Source organism: Syngnathus floridae, chromosome 13 (genome assembly GCF_059516105.1).
Source record: "Syngnathus floridae isolate MCC-2025c chromosome 13, RoL_Sflo_1.0, whole genome shotgun sequence".
Lineage (NCBI taxonomy): Eukaryota > Metazoa > Chordata > Actinopteri > Syngnathiformes > Syngnathidae > Syngnathus > Syngnathus floridae.
Genome location: NC_142425.1, coordinates 4,634,829 through 4,652,127, shown reverse-complemented (window position 1 = coordinate 4,652,127; position 17,299 = coordinate 4,634,829). Strand labels below are relative to the sequence as shown.

The window sequence follows — 17,299 nt, the reverse complement described above, 5'->3', positions numbered from 1 at the left end:
AAGATTGCAACAGCTTTCTCCCGCAATCTTACAGATCTCCGAGGCATTGTCACACGAAAATGATTTCGCTAACTCATGTTTGACAACAGAATAACTGTAAAATGTGGTCCCATTAAATATAGCACTCCTGAATGGATTCAACAAATAATTCAGCTTTATTAAATAGGATTTGGCAAGTCGGAACAAACGCAATAACGCCCCCTGGCGGCCAAAGAAGACGTCACCAATCGAGTGACTGCGACGACGCTAAAGCTCCACGCTAACGCTAACGGCGCTAGCTACACAGCTCCCAGTCTGGTCAACATGGCTCCCTTTCCGGACGAGGTGGACGTCTTCACTGGCCCGCACTGGCGAATGAAGCAGTTGGTGGGCCTTTATTCCGAAAAGGTGAATTTGCAAAGGAGTTTGTTCAACGTTTGTGCTCCAAATGTCTTCTTTTAGAACGCATATCGTGGCAACGTTGGCCCCAAAAGATGACGCTCGCTAGCTTTAGCATGTTAGCTAAAGTGGTTATGCAACAGCCATCAAATACGACAACACATTTGTTGATTTATTGCTATTTAGCAGGTCATCAGGCTAAAAATTTGCTCGTGTGAAAACAAAACGATGTTACTTATAATATCGATTTCGCTACGTAAAGTGCGCTTATCACGCAAGCGAGCGTTAGTGAAGGGGTGTTGCTGTAATGCATTATGACGTCACATAGAAACCCGTAAATATGGTATCTCTCCGCCATATCTTTCCCCACCACAAAATCAAATAATAACAATTTCTTTGAATTTTATTTTAACCTTATGAGAAGAAATGTAAATTGTGGGAATCCATATTTCCATCCGTCTGTGTTTTGTTTGACTTTTGATCGTGCTATAATTTGCTTTTGATTGGCAGCTGTCTGAGACCAACTTCTCCAACATTAGCGACTTCCGCTCCTTCCTCAAGTCGCTGCTGGCGACCTTCAAGGAGTTCAAGATGCACGAGCAGATTGAGAACGAGTATATCATCAGCCTGCTGGAACAGCGTTGCTGCACCGTCTACAACATGCACTCGGACAACAAACTCTCTGACATGCTGCTGCTCCTCGAGAAGGGCCTGCACAATGTCAAGGTGGGCCCGCCGTCATGCCTTCCAAGGACTACATGGATAAAATTGTTTAATTGCAAATGTAAAATTTTATCAAAAGCCCAGTCCACGCAAGCACATGTTGACTTCTCATGCTCCATTTAGGCACACGTTTATCATTATCGTTCGCTGACTTGTATGTCTGGACTAATATGAGTCACGACGGTTATTTTGAAAGTAAAAGCAGATGGATGTTGCAACCCTTGAGGGACCTTGACACTGGTGTCAGTGAAGTCATTTTCTGATTTTCAGCTTTAGGGTTTTCCATGTGTCAAAAGCAATCATTGGTTTGTGTGCGTTTTTAGAGTGAATACGAGCAGCTCAACTACGCTCAGCAGCTGAAGGAGAGACTGGAGGCTTTCACTCAGGACTTCCTGCCCCACATGAAGGAAGAAGAAGAGGTAGGCCACCCCTTGTCCGCCTCTTTCTTTCTCTTTTTTCTACAACTTATTTGAAACTGCTTAAGACTTGCACAAAATAACCTACCTACAAATGCCACAAGATGGCGCCAATCCCTCATCATGAATAATAACCCCTGTTGCCTCATGTGAGCCTTCGTTAGCTTGTTAGCTTAAATGACGTACTAACATTAATGTGTATATTCTGGCCACGATGTTGTCCAAAGGGTGGTCAGTTAAAAAGTAGCTGAAATCAGAGTGCAACGGAGTCAAGCAAGTGTGTGTGTCGCAGGTGTTTCAGCCCATGCTGATGCAGCACTTTACCTACGAAGAGCTGAAGGCCATCAAGAAGCAGGTGATGGCACAGCACTGCACCCAGCGGCCGTGGAACTGCGCCGCAGACGTCCTCAAAGGCTTCAGCCTGTGGAGCCACGCGGAGGAGCTGCAGAAGGCCTTCAAATATGCGGACCACGAGAAAACCGACTACGGTTAGCTGCACAGTAGTTCCAACTTTTTCACAATAGTATTGTGTAAAGATATATGTAAAAAAAAATTGCACTCGAATTGTCCTTTTTTTTTGTTGTTGTCCAAATTAGTTTTTCTAATGGAAGCTGGTCTTCTTGTAGAAGTTGAGCGTAACGGCTCTTGTTCGGTGCACGTCGCCCAGCTTCCAGTCGAAGTCATCTTGAGGATCTTTCGCTATTTGGGCCCTCAAGATCTCTGCAACTGCAGCCAAGTGTGTGGCTCCTGGTCTGAGCTAGCCAAGACCGGTTCTCTGTGGCGGCACCTCTACCCCGTACGCTGGGCCCGAGGTAACTGCGCCATTCATAAGCAGGAAAATAAGTCATCCTGAATGGAATCATCTGCAACTTTCTCTCTGCCGTCTGTCGTTTTTTCATATGTAACATTGGTGTGTTTAGGTGACTACTACAACGGCCCTCCTGGAGATTGTGACCAGGAGCCGGATGACAGATGGCTCAAGAGTCGGGAGAAGGAAGTCCGCGCGTACCAGGAGTGGGATGAGGATGCCGACATCGATGAATCTGGTGACCTTCTCTTATTTTCATTTGCACGCTACAGGAACAACAGGTAATCTTATTATTTTGATTTAAATGCCGTCAAATGCGGCGCTGTTTACTTCAGATGAGTGCGGCGACGCTGGGGACACGTTGGCTATCAGCACAGCCCAGCGTGAGAAGAGACTCCTGAATGGAATCATCCAGAACCTTCTCCCCGTCGTCGGCCCGCATGTCAAGTCGCTGGTGCTGGCCTACGGCTCCACCGTTTCCAGCAAAATGGTGTGTAATATGTGTGCACACAGATATGGGAAAAAAATATGGTGGGCGGCATGTATTTGTCCTCTGTGTTAGTATGATGAAGCACCACAGTGTGTGAACTGAGATATTGTTGGAACAGGTGCGTCAGATCCTCAGTCTCTGTCCAAACGTGGCTCATCTGGACCTGACGCAGACAGATGTCACCGACTTTGCTTTTGACAGGTAAACTGAAAAGCCGCGTCGCACCTTTGGTTGGCTTGAAAGAGACATCTGCTGTCGATTTGATGCCAACTGTTATTGGGATTTTCTTGTGTCCCTACATTGTCCCCAGCTGGTCGTATGTGGGCTCTTGTGCATCTCTGAAGCACCTGGACCTGTCGGGTTGTGACAAGATTACAGACCATGCCCTGAAGAGACTCTCTCTGGCACTGGGGGACCTCGGCACCTCGTGGCGGTCACGCCGCCAACGCCGGCAGCGGGCTGTCATCTTGAAGCAAGAGGCCGGCGGCTGGGGGCCCGCTTGGTTGCCGGCCGACATCGAGGACTCGGCAGAATGGACGCGGCGAGGCACCAAGGAGGTCCAGCAGGAGGAGGAGAGAGAGCGCTTTGTGGAGACTCAGCTGGTGGGCAGCCTGTGCTGCTGCAGGCGGGGCCGCAGGACGGGCCCAAACGCCGCAATTTTGCACTACGCCATGTCGGCAGACAGGTTTTGCGCTCACGCCGTCTGCTGCAATGGCGGAGGAGGCGAGGACGGGGCCTTCAGGACTAATGGCCGCCGCTCACCAAAGGACACTAAACGCCCCGACAATAGGACTAAACAGTTGGGTGCCAGGCGCACGCTGAACTTCCTCAGCCTGTCCGGATGCTACCAGGTCACAGATGTGGGACTCAGGTAGGGCTGCATATTAAAAAAAAAAAAAGAAATCAAAACAAACTTGAAAATGAGTATTTGTCAATATTGTTTGTTTGAGGGCCATGTCGGAGTTGGGAGGCCTTCCGCTCCTGGAGCATCTCAACCTGTCAGGCTGCCTGTCGGTCACGGAGGCAGGGCTTCATCAGCTGGTCACGGCCTGCCCCGCCCTCAACGACGAACATTTCTACTACTGCGACAACATCAATGGTAGAGAAGCGCCTTGTCCAAGAATGCAAATTCCATCACAATCGCCTATGACAAAGGATTAACAATCTAAACTATCGCTATTTTTGTATTTTAGTGATTTCTTTTTATTTATTTGCAAACAACATTGTCCTTTTGATCGTGCAGTGACTGACGTTTATATTGTGTATGTGTATGCGTGTGTGGTCAGGGCCAAACGCAGACACGGCGAGTGGATGCCAGAACCTGCAATGCGGATTCAGGGTGTGCTGTCGCTCTGGGGAGTGAAGCAACATCAACACTGCCCTGCCGCTCCTTCTTTAATTGCACTTTATCCAACTGGGTGTCACTTGCTGTACGTTTCTGTGTGAAACTGTAAGATGTATTTTCTTTGTATACACTCCAAGGTCCAGTGTTTCAAGAGCCACTCTTTCATCCTAACAGCAATCCCATCCAACCTTTTCCAGTGTATGATTAGTTGGCTGTTTTTTTTATTTTGACAGTTTCCACAATACAAAAAACAGAATTATACAAAATAATAATGTCAAAGTGTTGCAAACATGCTTGCACTTTTGTGGTTGCATGTGTGTCATTCAAAGAAATATGAATTTTATGGGGATGACATTTGACATGAATAAATGAGAATAAATGAATCATTTAAAAACATGCAATAAACCCCTCCAAATGCAGTTAAGCATTCTGAAATATTTCGGTCACTTCGCCTGTTATTCGATGAGGGCAGGAAATTGTAGCAGCAGCCCATGGAAGAAGTTTACAACCGTTGTTTTTAACTTATTAGCCTAAAGGACCACCCAACATTACGTCAGTGTTTTCCTGTCCTCTGATTGGTTGGTTAAGCTCAAGCAGGCCACTTTCGACGAGCAAAACAAGTGTCGCAAATAGCAATCAAATTCAGCACGCACTCATTTTTGCTTCAGAATCTTTGGCGAGTATAATTTATTTCACTGAAATGTTCAATTTATTATGTCAAATGCTTGATATGAAACGGGAACTGCACTAGATGAGGTGGGTGGAACATGGCACAGTCATGTGCGGTTAAGTTGGCTTACCTTTTGCACTATGACGGTGGTATTGAGTTAACGGACAGATTTGCACAATGGACCAATAATTACTTCTCCTTAAATTCAAAAGACAATGTCATTTGACTTAACTGTTGTACCCTACAGGACTGGATGCTTCCGTTTCTCAACCACGTCAAATTTGAGAAAAAAACAAAAAACGAATGTCGCAAAATCAAAACGCGTTAAAATTATTTCGATTAATATTAATCTTATCTTTATTTACTCTCAAAATAACAGCTCGCCAGTGCAAACTGGAGTTTTCTGAGACTGATGATTGACTCTCAATCTGCTCTCAATCTCCCAAGAGTTATTTTGGTCAAAATAACACTACCCTAAACACATAAACAAAATATTTGAATTGAGAATACCCTAAAAAGTTGTGTAGGATACCATAAGATTCCTTTAAAGTCAGCCAAAACCCCAATCCAGACCAGAAAACCTCTGATTGAGGATTCCAATAACTTTTGGCTAGGAGTCTTTGTTGTGCGAGATTTTCTTCCATAATAACGTCTTGAGGTTGTTGAGAACCAGTGAGTGTTGGATCTCGGCCTGCTCTGCTGATCCGCGCAGTGCCATGCAGGCGTTCAGCTGCTTCTCCAGCTCCTCACGGATGTCCGAGGGCGCCCCCTGCAGGACGTATTCCTGCAGGACCCGGCAGGCCTTAGCCAGGTTGGGCTGGGCCACCTCGGGGGTACAGCGCCGCTTGGTGAGATCACAGGAAGTGAGGCAGTCCACACCGTAAAGGCAGTCCGTGTCCTTGTCACACCTCTGCTGCCGGATGGCTTCTTGGAAGGTGGCTTCAGGGACGATATTCTGGGCATCTGCCACCCTAAAATCGTGGCGCCCGGTGTACCCAAAGTGGGCAGCACTCAGGTCGCACATGAGAAAGCTACCAAAGGCCCCGTGGAACAGATCCTCCACCAGCTCCAGGAGCCCGATAGAGATCTTGGCCCTGTGGGGCCAGGCGGGGCCGAACCAGCGGTCGGTGGCACGGCGCACCCAGACCGGCGACCATGCCGGTGCCCTGACACCGTAGAGAGGGGCGTTTGGTATCTTCTCCGTCACGTAGAGATCACCGCAGAAGCCGAGAATCCTGGGCGTGTGTCCGCGTTCCTGCAGCGCCAACGCCAGCAGGAAGTCGTCGAGCTGCAACAGCGCCCAGGATGACCGAGCCTCCGCCAGGGAAATGTGTCCGTCCTTGTTGGCGTCGGCTGCCGCCAGGGCACGCGTGCTCAGCTCGCCAAGGTTGGCCTGCTCCTCGTCCACTTTGGCCTGTGAGGAACACCCACAACCTTCTGAGATTCGTACTGTACCCAGTATTGAATAAATCCAATCCAGGGCACAATCTGATGTCCCAGTGGAAAGCTCCCGCTGCTGACCTTGAGGTGGTCGAGGATCATCTCCCTGAACTTTTCTACAGAGGTTCCTTTCGGGGGTGTGGCAAAGCGGGCAACGACCTCCTTCCTGGTCTCCATCTGGCCGGCCACGTCGTAAGCGGGGGCCTCGTCCATCTGGCACCTGACCACGCCCTCCAGGTCGCCCCACATGCTCGAGTACACCTGCAAACCACACGCAGAAAAATAAGAATCGCTCATTTCATGAGTTTTCTCTGGATTTGCTGTCCAAGGTCCTGAATGTTGGCACAAATGCGAAGTGTAAGCGTACCTGTTTGGTGGCGTGCGTGCTGAGACACTTGTTGAGCTCCAACGTGTTCTTATCACACAAGCTGCTACAGGCAGCGCCGTCCACCAGGCCGTCTCTGTATCTGGCACACTTGAAACACAACAGCAGCATCAGACAAGGTGGCTGGCGAAAGAAGCCCACGCAGAAACTGATGAATATTTTTTTTGTTTGGTCCCGTCACCATGGCTGCGGTGCACTGGCGTCCTCGGCACAACTCGGAGTAGGACGAGTACTCCACGTAGACCACCCAGCTGCCCACCAACACCGCCAGCCAGCACACGAACAAACACTTGAGGTGCGCTGACGACAAGCGCGCCTATGGAGGAAGGGGGGGGGGGTGAGAATGTGGAAATGCATGTTCTATTTGATCCACCCTTCTAAATGATACAAATGCGAAGCACCAAGCGTGCAACCATGCAAGCTACATTAACCTAGCACATCTTGGCTTGTTTTTGCAGAGCCGCAAGGCCGCAATCAATTCTCGTGGCCTCGGCTTCGCTTTCAGCAGCGACCGCCACCAACTTGACAAACGATTGCGTATTGAACGTGAGGACTGGGCCATCTATTTATTAGAACAGGCTGCTGGCTTTGTGTCTACTGTGCAGACCGCATTTGTTGTATTTTGGTCATTTTCTCTGGTGTATTTTTAGGATCAAATGAATCAAGCTTTGTGAGAATGCTGTCCCTAATGAAGTGTCCATTTGAAGCAACTGTTGCAGTGCAGTTGGAGGTGATGAGCAACAGCACGTTTGACTTCGGTCTTCATCGTTCATACATTATGGATGACGATAAAACGCGGAGACTAATGGGTTCCCAGTGGAAACATTGGGGAGGAAGAGAGGGAAGTGGGCGGGGGGCTTCCATGAAGTGATGTCGTACAAATATGAAATAATTGTCAAATCAGTCGCAAAAGAATTATTTGACACCAAAATTTGAGAGGAGCCAGACATTCAAAATTGGCTGGTAAATTTGTATATCTTGTGCCTTACCAGCCAAAAGTACCTTAAGTCAAAACTTTCCTGTCTCTCGCTGATCTTTTATCAGTTATCGGTGATTCCCAGCGGCGTTTCCCTTCCGTGGTTAAGACCACCAGAGACCTCTGCACCTCAAATCACCCTCGTCCAGTACTACTGCAGCTCATTCGGTACTGTACGTTTGGGAACGCACCAAAAACAACTTTTTGCCGCACTGTGACCGCCACGTGAGTCTGTCGAGTCAAACAATCTAAGTTATATGACCGGCGTCTATGTGAAGTCTGTTAACGCCTCACCGTTTGACGAGCAGTATGGATCCTATCTTCATCATGAAAGTGGTCGCCATAGCAACGGAGATGAGCCAACCCCTCAGAGACGTACGTGCGCGCACACGCACGTACACACGCAACCAAACACACACAAACAGCGGCTTGACTAACCTGCGTGTGCAGGGGCTTCCGGAAGAAGAAAAAGATGAAGAAGAGGAAGAATCTCCACGGCAGCTGAGCTTTCGCCATGTCCGTGCCTCAAACTGTAAGCGAGCTGGCGTCAAGCCCACCGGACCGCACGTGCCGTGACGCCCCCCGTCCCCTCCCGGAGGAGGACGCGGAGGTGGTGTGCGAAGAGGCAGCTTTCAAGTGAGGCTTGCATCTGTCGTGATGCACCCACACCGCCCCCCCCCCCCCCCCCCCCACACACACACACACACACACACCCTCTCTTCCCATCGCATTTAATTTCTAATCCAAACACTGACTTTTTTATTTTTCGTTACAAAGTATCATAAAACTACATCCGCTCATTAAAAATTAAATAAAAACACCACCAAAAAATCATGAAAGACAAGTCGAAGGATTATCACACCAGTCATAGGAATCTCCTATGCCCCCTGGTGGATCTAAGCAGAAAACCAATTTCTTACATAATGTACTGTAGAAAGCACAGACGGTTGCTAGCGCACTTGGCTTGTGATAGCGTAATGTTAGCATAGCAGGTGTTTTTCGGGAGAGAGAGACTGGAACAGAGTAATGACATTTCCATTTATTTCACTTGAGCCAATCTGAAGGCTCCATTGAATTTATTATGCAAGTCTTGCAACAGACACATGAAAGCCTGGTGATTTTTATATATTCAAATGACATTCGGATAGCTTGCGCAAATATTAGTTAGCATTTTGGGCTAATCTCAACGTAGCATTATTTGACAGATCATGCACTGACAAACAAAACAGCTTCATTTTTATCATTACAGAGAAAATTTCAGTGAAGTAGATAAATAGTAGATTTGATGCAAAATATTCAGAGTAGCGAGAAGGTCGGAAGCTGCTGTGTGTGAGTGCAAAAAGCCAAAGTGGATGCACAAACACGCTCATTTCCTGTCATTATGTCATCAGGGCCATGATTAGCTGCAGATTAGTTTCAGAGTGGGAGGATGAACAAAACAACATATAATACATAGTCATTGGAAGCGAAGTTCAGGCCTGTAACGAAGTACGTCTTTTGGTCTGAGTACACGCTGGTGTTGGTGGCGGTCAAGGTGGGGCAGTGGTCATTGAAGTTGCTCATCTGACAGCGTTTCTGTGGCAGACTTTGAGGGGTTGTCTGAGGAGCACAAACCTTTTATCATCTTCCACCTCCAGGCTTTTTCCTGGTCAGAACCACATTGTCCTTCCTACGTATCCCCCCCCCCACCGGGTGAACACCACAAAAATGCAGTGTGAAAAGGAGTAACTCTCTTGAATGGTGTACTGCAATTCATCATAGACAAGTTGAACCAGTTGTCCGGGTTTAACGAGTTTAAAGAACCAGACATGTTTGAATCTCGCCGCCTTTTCTTTTTATTTTGATGTGGAAAAACATCTTCAAATCAATCCAAAAAAAATTGCTGTTATAACAAAGTCAATCCAAAACCCTCTCCTGACACATGAAAAACATTCAATGATCCCACCCTGGTGCAATGCACATCCAAAAGTAGCTATAGAATCCATACATATAAACACACACAGCACATCCATAACCAAATTTGGTTGCCAGTAGGCAAACTGACACGGGATCTCCATGAAGTGTCTGGTAGGGTCTCCACAGGCTACTGAGGTTGGTCGAGAAAGAGCATAAAGTATACAACGGGTAGGAGCCGTATAGCTTCGCTACAAGGCAAGGCTGCGGCAGAACATCCACCACCAATAAAACCTGCACGGTAACAAAATACTTGAGGAACCGCCTTGAGAGAAATTGCTTTTAAGAGTCATTTGCCCTGTGTTACAGTTCAGTGAGCTTTTCTTCCTGCACCACCACTTTGCGATATGTTGGGACTCTGCTCACGCCAGTGCTGGATGATGTCATGGTGATACCCTGAGCTCCAGCGATGTTGCTCATGCCAAGGTCTGGCAATTGGACGCCGCCTTTTCTGGTGGAAGTTTGGCTGGTTCTCCCCACTCTCCCCACAGGAACCTTGCCCTCTATTACGGTCTGGGAGCTTGAGATGTTCCCAGCGTTGATTAGGTTGTCAGGGGCTTGAACATGACCCTTGGTTAGCGTAGATGTTCCCTGAAGTGTCATACTTGGTAAGGTTCCTGCTTGCATGCCAGTTACCAGCGTCATGCCAGGCCCCTGGACTTGTTTCCCGGATACCACCTTCTTTCCTTGGACTACGATGCCGTTTGTCGGTGACCCTGGGTTACCACTAACCAACACCAGGCCAGGGCCCTGGGCTTGTCCGCCAGAAATAACAGTCTTTCCTTGGACTATCATGCCTTGTGTAGGTGATCCAGGGGTACCTGTAACCAACATCATGCCAGGGGCTTGGGCTTGCCCGCCAGACACCACAGTTTGTCCTTGCACCAGCATGCCTTGAGGAGCAGCCAGCATCACGCCCTGGAGGTTGTTAGTTGGTGCCTCAGCCAGCAGCATGGTGTTTTGGACTTGTGGCTGGACGACATACTGCATAGGCTGCAGCATAGGGGCCGCGGCGGTATAGTAGACTGGCTGCTGCTGTTGTAGCAGGAACATCTGACCTGTGTTTTCCACCCCTTCGATCACTGTGGTCCTGCCTTGGTTTCGTGTAGTTGTGTTTTCCTTCACCACCTGAGTCACGGTCTTGTCTACCCTGGGGACAACCGGTGGCAGCTTGGGGAGTTCAAGCTTTGGTTCAACCTTTGGGGGTGGTGGAGTGACATCTGGTTGGATCTTCTTGCCACCGCACACTTCCGCCAGGGTCTTGAACTTAAAGTTGAGGTCATCGAGGAACTGCAAGTCGTTGTCGTTCTCCAGGAGGCTGCAGCAGCCCACCGAGCCGGCCAAGGACCCTTGGCCCTCGTTGTCATACACCAAGAGCGCGTCTTTCACTGCCAGGTCCTCTCCTCCGCTGCTCATCTTCTGTTGAGGGAGGACAAAGACATGTTTTGATCATTCTGTATCAAAAACATTAGGAGAAGTGGTGGGAAGTTACACAGGACAAATGCGTTGTAGAAGTACTATACTATTTTTGTAACGTTAAATCATTATTTCAATGTTTATCAGAGTCTCTTCTACAGAAGTACAATACAGTTTGAGTACCATTTTGATTGGAACATATAAAGGGGAAAGTTCACCACACCTGAGCGTAGTACTGTGAAAGGATGTGTTGTGGGAAACCGATATCATCATAAGCTGCCCCTGATCCTCTTTGGAACTCTGAGTAGAGCCTTCGCTGATTTCTCATTCCCATAGTGGTATCTCTCTTTATACTGGAGAAGTCCTCCTGAAAGCCATGCATGGTCCCCCCGTCCACGTAAAATTGCGTATCCTGTTTTGAGATGTCCACGGCATCCACTTGCGTCGGCATGTTCATGAGCGGCACTTCCTGTGACAGTTCAAACTGCGTCAGAACATTTCTTCCATAAGTAAAGATCATAACATTTTCCTGTACACACCGTGTTCTCTCCTTGGCCCTCGGTGCGGTAATTCATGAGGTGTGATTTGGTGTCAAAAGGCAGCTCGGTAAAGTTGCCTGGTAGGCCTGCAGCTCCACCGCAATGGCAGAAGAGCAGCAGTAAAGGGATGACTGTGGGAATAAAACATTATTTTACCATTCAAACTACAAAACTGGTCTGTTTGGCAAGTTGGTTGAGCCCTCAACCTAACCAAGACTATTTGTACTTACGGAGCAGCAGCAGCAGGCCCAGTAGCAGCAGTCCAATGCCTGCGGGTCCTAACTCCGACCTCTTGTTGGGCTGACCTCTTCCACCTCGTTTTCCACAATTCTCTCCATCCTCACATGTGCATACTTGAACCGTCACCTTCTGCGGTTCCGGGCACGCCACCCCTTGTGCGTCTTTCACCAATAATTCCACCTCATGGAGACCAGGCCATGTGGACTGTTGTGCTCTCACGATGGCTGCGGTATCTGGCCACACAAATTCAAACATGAGCTTTAGCCTGACAATTAAAGTTGGTTAAATCCAAAAGAGACCAGATGTTATCTCCTCACCGTTGAGATGCTCCACCTGCCATTTTCCCTTAGTGCCCTCCGGAATGATTTCAAAAGTGAAAGGAGCTCCGTTGGGAAAGTCGTCTTCATCGACAGCATTGATGATAACTGCATCGTCAGGAATGCAGAGAGTCTCGAGGGTAGTGGTCAGGGTGGGACAGTGATCATTAAAGTCCTCCACCTGAATGGCCACCGTCCCAGTTGCGGTGCCTGATGGTACGTCTGTTTATGGGGGACAGACCAGCAAGAGTCAATGTGTTTTTCTGCTAAGAATACTCCATTAACACCACATGAAGACACAAACGATTGTGGTTGCGTACCATCAGAAATACAGAGTATTTTGGCGTAGTAGGTGCCGTTCACTAACAAAGTGGACTCTCTGTCGGGCATCTTGTTCAGTCTGATATCAGCGGTCTCTGGGTCAATAGTGAGCCAGTTGTCAGGATCCGAACCTTTAACATACCTGAAACACATTTTACATGCTCAGTCGGCTTCAGGTCTGTGTGGATTTTTTCCTCCATTTCATTATGGTTCATTGTTGTGCAGTAATTGGTTGTGGATTATTACAGTTTACAGACAAGTCAGAATTTCGTCGTACATTGAGTCACAACGTGCACCGGTGTCGCCGCTCACCTGACATTCTCGGCTGGTTTCCCCGTGTCGCCATCTAGCGCGGCATACCGAGTGATGATGCTGTTCATGTTGAAGGTGGAACTGCCTCCCTCCGACATGGTGATTACTTTGACTTTGGGGTCAAATTGTGGACCCTCACGCTGGTTCTTGACATTGATTTTAATGGGGTAGGTTTTGAATGTATTGCCTTTCCACGTGACTCCTCCAGTTGTACTTGTCATGCCACTGCTGAAACTTTCTATCCAGCTGGTTCCTCCTCCACCTCCTCCTCCACCGCCTCCACCGCCTCCTCCTCCACCGCCTCCTCCTCCGCCGCCTCCTCCTCCACCGCCTCCTCCTCCACCGCCTCCTCCTCCACCAAAACCAATATTAGCTGTGGATGTAGCGGATGGATCAAAAGGTGGAACCATGTTCAGCACGGCAATTCCCAGGTCCATGTTCTTCACGTCTTCATAATCCACCGCCTGTGACAGGACAAACATGCTTTCATGTAACTTTCCTATCCTCCCTGTCTCAAAACCTGACTTGATATTTTGTACCTTGTCGAGCATGAGGACTCCCTCGTTGGTCTCTGAGTCGGTGATCATGCTGAAGTACCCGGCCTCATTGCCCTTAACAATCTTGAAGATGCTTTTCCAGTTGTCCGTCCCATGCAGGTCCAGGTCTTGAGCTTTGATCCGCATCACCTCCACGCCTTGTGTGTTCTCCTCGATGCTGCCCTCGTACTGTTGGGAGAGCACAGCTTCTATATGACGGCTGTGACTGTGAACTAACCACAGTGAAACCAAAGCATTGCAACTGCACACAGCATACCACGCTTTTTTCCAGGGTGGGTTGGTTGTCATTGACGTCGAGTAGTTTAACAACGACGGTGGCGGTGGCGCTGTTCCCGCCTGGCGCACCGTTCAAGTCCTGACCCCTCACTGTAAGCGTGTACTGCTCTGTTTTCTGAAAGTTTAAATGGCGGTGGCACAAAAACACAAGGGCTAAAGGTCAAAGTGACGGTTTAAGACTGAGTTAGGGTTACAAAGTAAGGTTTAAAGGCAGTTAGAGTTTCAAATGAGGGTAGGGTATGAAACGCTGTACCTCTCTGTCTAAGTTGGTGCGTTTGACGTAGATGGTGCCATCCTTCTCCATGTAGAACATGTCGTCATTCGGCTCCTGAGACACGATGCTGTAGGCGATCTGAGAGTTGGGATTTCCTGGTTCGTCAGCATCAGTCGCGTTGATTTTCATCACGAATGTCCCTGCAACAAGAAGCCACGCAGGGCGATCAGTCAGACACACGCGACGGCGGACTGCAACCCCGCCCAGGCAACTCGTTCGCTCACCTACACCACTGCGCTCGTTGACCGAGCTGGCCGGGATAACACCAAAGACGGGAGAGTTGTCGTTCTGGTCCCCCACCCTGAAGCGGATGTTGATGTTTTTCTCCGCCTGCCTGCCGTCCGTGTAGGTTGCCACGCCTGACAGCTGCAACCAACCAGTCAGTTCACACTTAGGGCTGTACGGCTTTGGTATCAAACCCATGGCCGTCTATGTCAATGCCAACCTTGTGTTTGAAGTTAGACTTTTCAAACAAGGTTAGAGTTTTGATTAAGTATTTCAAGCCGGATTTGTTAGTGTTTGTTAATAGATGGCTCCTCGCCATCCTGTCAAATGAGGTCACTGCTTGGCTCTTGTCAACTCACGTTGTACGTGCTGTATTCCTCCCTGTCGAGCATCTTGGTGACCTTAATGTAGCCCGTTCTGGGGTCCACCACGAAAAGGTGGAAGGGGTATTGGTTGGCACCCACGCCCTCCAGGGAGTACGCCAGGTTCCCCTTGCCGTCATCGAAGTCCGAGTGGATCTGAAACGGTTCATACGCGTTTCCCTCTGTGCACAATTGGACCAAACGGATGCGCCAACGCAAATGGCTGACAATGTCTGCTACTGCTCCGTACTCACTTTAGCCACGTAGAGTTCTTGAGAGTAGTCCGTGTTTTCTACCAGAACCTTTGGCGGTGGGACCCAGTGCCTTTTTTGTCTGGATAGGACTTCACCCTCCACCAGGGCAAATGTCTGGACCTGGCAAAAGAATTTACATGGCAACATTTATTTATATCAGTTTTGTATAGAACACTTAATAACTCTCTTCCCACTGTTGTGTGCGTCTGAAGCTGACTGTCCGCAGGCACGAATCGGCGGCTGAATGCGGACAAACCTGTCAGGCCTACAACTGAAAGTTGCGGTGAAGCGGGCTTTAGGTGAACACTCTGCTCTTGTCAACAAAATTAAATTCATAGTAATAAGCCAACAACCATGTAGCACAGTAATAAATCAAGTCGACAATATTACTTGCATTAATGACACCTTAACTAACATCTGAGTGGCCTTCTATAAAATCCTTATGCTCTGACATTCCAAGGCCTCATAGCCTAAGGCACAGGTGTCAAACTCAAGGCCCGGGGGCCAGATACGGCCCGCCACATCATTTTATGTGGCCTGCGAAGCCAAATTGTGCATCAAATTCGTGTGTCATTACTAGAATTGCAAATTGTCTTCACTTTTAATAATATCTTTAGTTTTAAATATATTACCAGTTTTTACTCGTCTGATTTGAAAACGAGTTATTTGTCAGTTTGTTTTGTAGCTTTTACTGTATATAATATGAGGTGGTCATACATTTATTTAGGTTGACAGTCATAATGGCCCTCCGAAAGAAGCAATGACTACAATGCGGCTCGCGAAAAAAATGAGTTTGACACCCCTGGCCTAAGGCCTGACATGCTAACATGCCAAAAGGACTTAGCATATTCATGCCAAAAAATCCTAATGCTTTAACACCCCAAGAGACACCTAAAGTGTAACAATCTACCCATAACTCTGTGTCCCTGACACTCTAGCATCCCAACATCGTAACACCCAACCATCCTAAACCCAATGCTAACGCTAGCCTTAACGCTAACATCAACCCTAATCCTAAAGTCTCACCCTAACCCCAAAGTCCACAGAAAATATGTCGCTTCTCATACTACTAGACACACGTGAACCAAGCGAGGAGCGGCCGACACACCCTAGCTCCCCGCCTAACTGTCAAAATTGCCTGTCTGCCTGCCACGCCCGCAGACTAAACTCCATGATAGTGCATACGTGCAGGTGAGCAGCGCTGACACAAACTCACACGAGTGGGCGTGGCAGTGCATCTTTTGGCTGCCAAAATCATCAAGTTGACACATGCAGTCTGTAAAGAATGTACAGAATTGGCATCAAGAAACTTTCCCTGAAGGGGAACTGCTGTTCGTACGTCTTCACCCACGTAGCAACAGAGGGGAAGTTAGCGTTAGCCAGCAAGTTCAAAGAATTGTTGCCCTAACCCCGAACTAAGCCAAGAAATCGTGAATGCCGTTAACCTTACCACTAAACTATTTCAAGAGGCCCGAATGCTAACCTCCAACTTTCCACAGGGTCATACCCTTAACTCTTCTGACCCCAACACTACCCATTACCCAACTTTACCCTAAACATTAGAGGCCCAACGGTGCCGTTGTCCCACGTCCAACATTGTGCACTTGATAACGAGCTTGACTTTGCAACGGGATGTACTTATCGAAACGACCTACACAAATATGTTTCCTCAGGTCAAGCTTTTAATGAGCGCAGTCAAACACTCCTACGTTGGATTTAGGAGGCAAGTACGGACAACTTTGGAAAATGCTATGTTGAGCAGTTGCTGACTTTTTTGTGGTAAGCTGAAGGTGGAATTTTGGCAAAATTGAATGAATTACGATGATAATGATACGATGTATCATTTACTACACTGTTACAATAGCTATGATTTTTATTTAAACGATACATCTACTTTACTGAGTAAATTCAAACCCATAAAAATTCTGTGTACATTCTAACTACTGAGACGTGATAATTGTTGTTTGAATTTGCACCTTTGGTGTCCATGACAACCGTCTATTAGGAGCCAACACATTATAGTGTCAAATAAACACACCCAAACTAACACTCAACTAAACTTGCCCGTTGACATTTTTGGTTTACATTTAACAAAAGATGTCCACAAGCAACAGATGCCCTGGAGGTCCAAATTTCACATTCCAAAATTCCCCACCTTTTTGCTGCGACGGTGAACAACTGTAAAAATGTCAAACTGTATCAAAGTTAATACTTACAGCCAACAGCAGCGACAAATACATCCTAATCATGTCTGCTGTCCATGAAACGAAGCCCGCGTCGCTTCCTGATAATGTGAGACAACCTGGCCCGGGAGGAGGCTTATTTATCAAGGGGCGGAGTACTTTATTCTCACCGCGCACACGTCCATGCACACGCACGCACGCACACACACACACACACACACACACACACACACACACACACACCTAGCAGGCAGTGACAGGTTACTGTGTGAAGAAACTGCTGAAAATATTTGGCGGAACATGTTAGTCTAGGCTATGCAGGCCTGAAAAACAATGATCAGCGCCATGGTTCCTTTTTACGAGATTACAATTTGCTCTGTGAATACGATGCAAAGCGTACTTATTAATTGAGCCCGTTGGAGACAGAAAATGTGTCACC

General features: G+C 47.9%; 3 protein-coding genes and 1 long non-coding RNA gene across 4 annotated transcripts; 2 read left to right on the top strand and 2 right to left on the bottom strand.

Annotated features, from left to right (window-relative positions):
• The first annotated feature begins 226 nt into the window (after positions 1-226).
• Positions 227-4,579, top strand: fbxl5 (F-box and leucine-rich repeat protein 5). The gene is made up of 11 exons (XM_088394741.1): positions 227-387; positions 889-1,104; positions 1,425-1,520; positions 1,810-2,005; positions 2,144-2,329; positions 2,438-2,563; positions 2,661-2,815; positions 2,934-3,016; positions 3,126-3,686; positions 3,766-3,914; positions 4,102-4,579. The coding sequence occupies exons 1-11, from the start codon at positions 304-306 to the stop codon at positions 4,176-4,178; spliced, it is 1,929 nt and encodes a 642-aa protein (XP_088250867.1). The 5' UTR covers positions 227-303; the 3' UTR covers positions 4,179-4,579.
• LOC148388230 (divergent protein kinase domain 1A-like) lies at positions 4,051-8,302 on the bottom strand. The gene is made up of 5 exons (XM_088394744.1): positions 8,070-8,302; positions 6,837-6,971; positions 6,638-6,745; positions 6,352-6,531; positions 4,051-6,244 (listed from the first exon to the last, which is right to left on the bottom strand). Exons 1-5 carry the CDS (start codon positions 8,145-8,147, stop codon positions 5,441-5,443), a joined length of 1,305 nt encoding a protein of 434 aa, XP_088250870.1. The 5' UTR covers positions 8,148-8,302; the 3' UTR covers positions 4,051-5,440.
• On the top strand, positions 7,704-9,876 carry LOC148388229 (uncharacterized). Its single transcript, XR_015862211.1, has 3 exons — positions 7,704-7,856; positions 7,940-8,006; positions 8,082-9,876. It is a non-coding gene; the product is annotated as an uncharacterized LOC148388229 (long non-coding RNA).
• On the bottom strand, positions 9,443-17,019 carry LOC148388228 (desmoglein-2.1-like). The gene is made up of 14 exons (XM_088394726.1): positions 16,894-17,019; positions 14,678-14,797; positions 14,421-14,579; positions 14,061-14,202; positions 13,816-13,976; positions 13,543-13,677; positions 13,269-13,454; positions 12,730-13,193; positions 12,417-12,559; positions 12,097-12,318; positions 11,770-12,012; positions 11,540-11,670; positions 11,224-11,469; positions 9,443-11,003 (listed from the first exon to the last, which is right to left on the bottom strand). Exons 1-14 carry the CDS (start codon positions 16,924-16,926, stop codon positions 9,888-9,890), a joined length of 3,501 nt encoding a protein of 1,166 aa, XP_088250852.1. The 5' UTR covers positions 16,927-17,019; the 3' UTR covers positions 9,443-9,887.
• Positions 17,020-17,299: the final 280 nt, after the last annotated feature.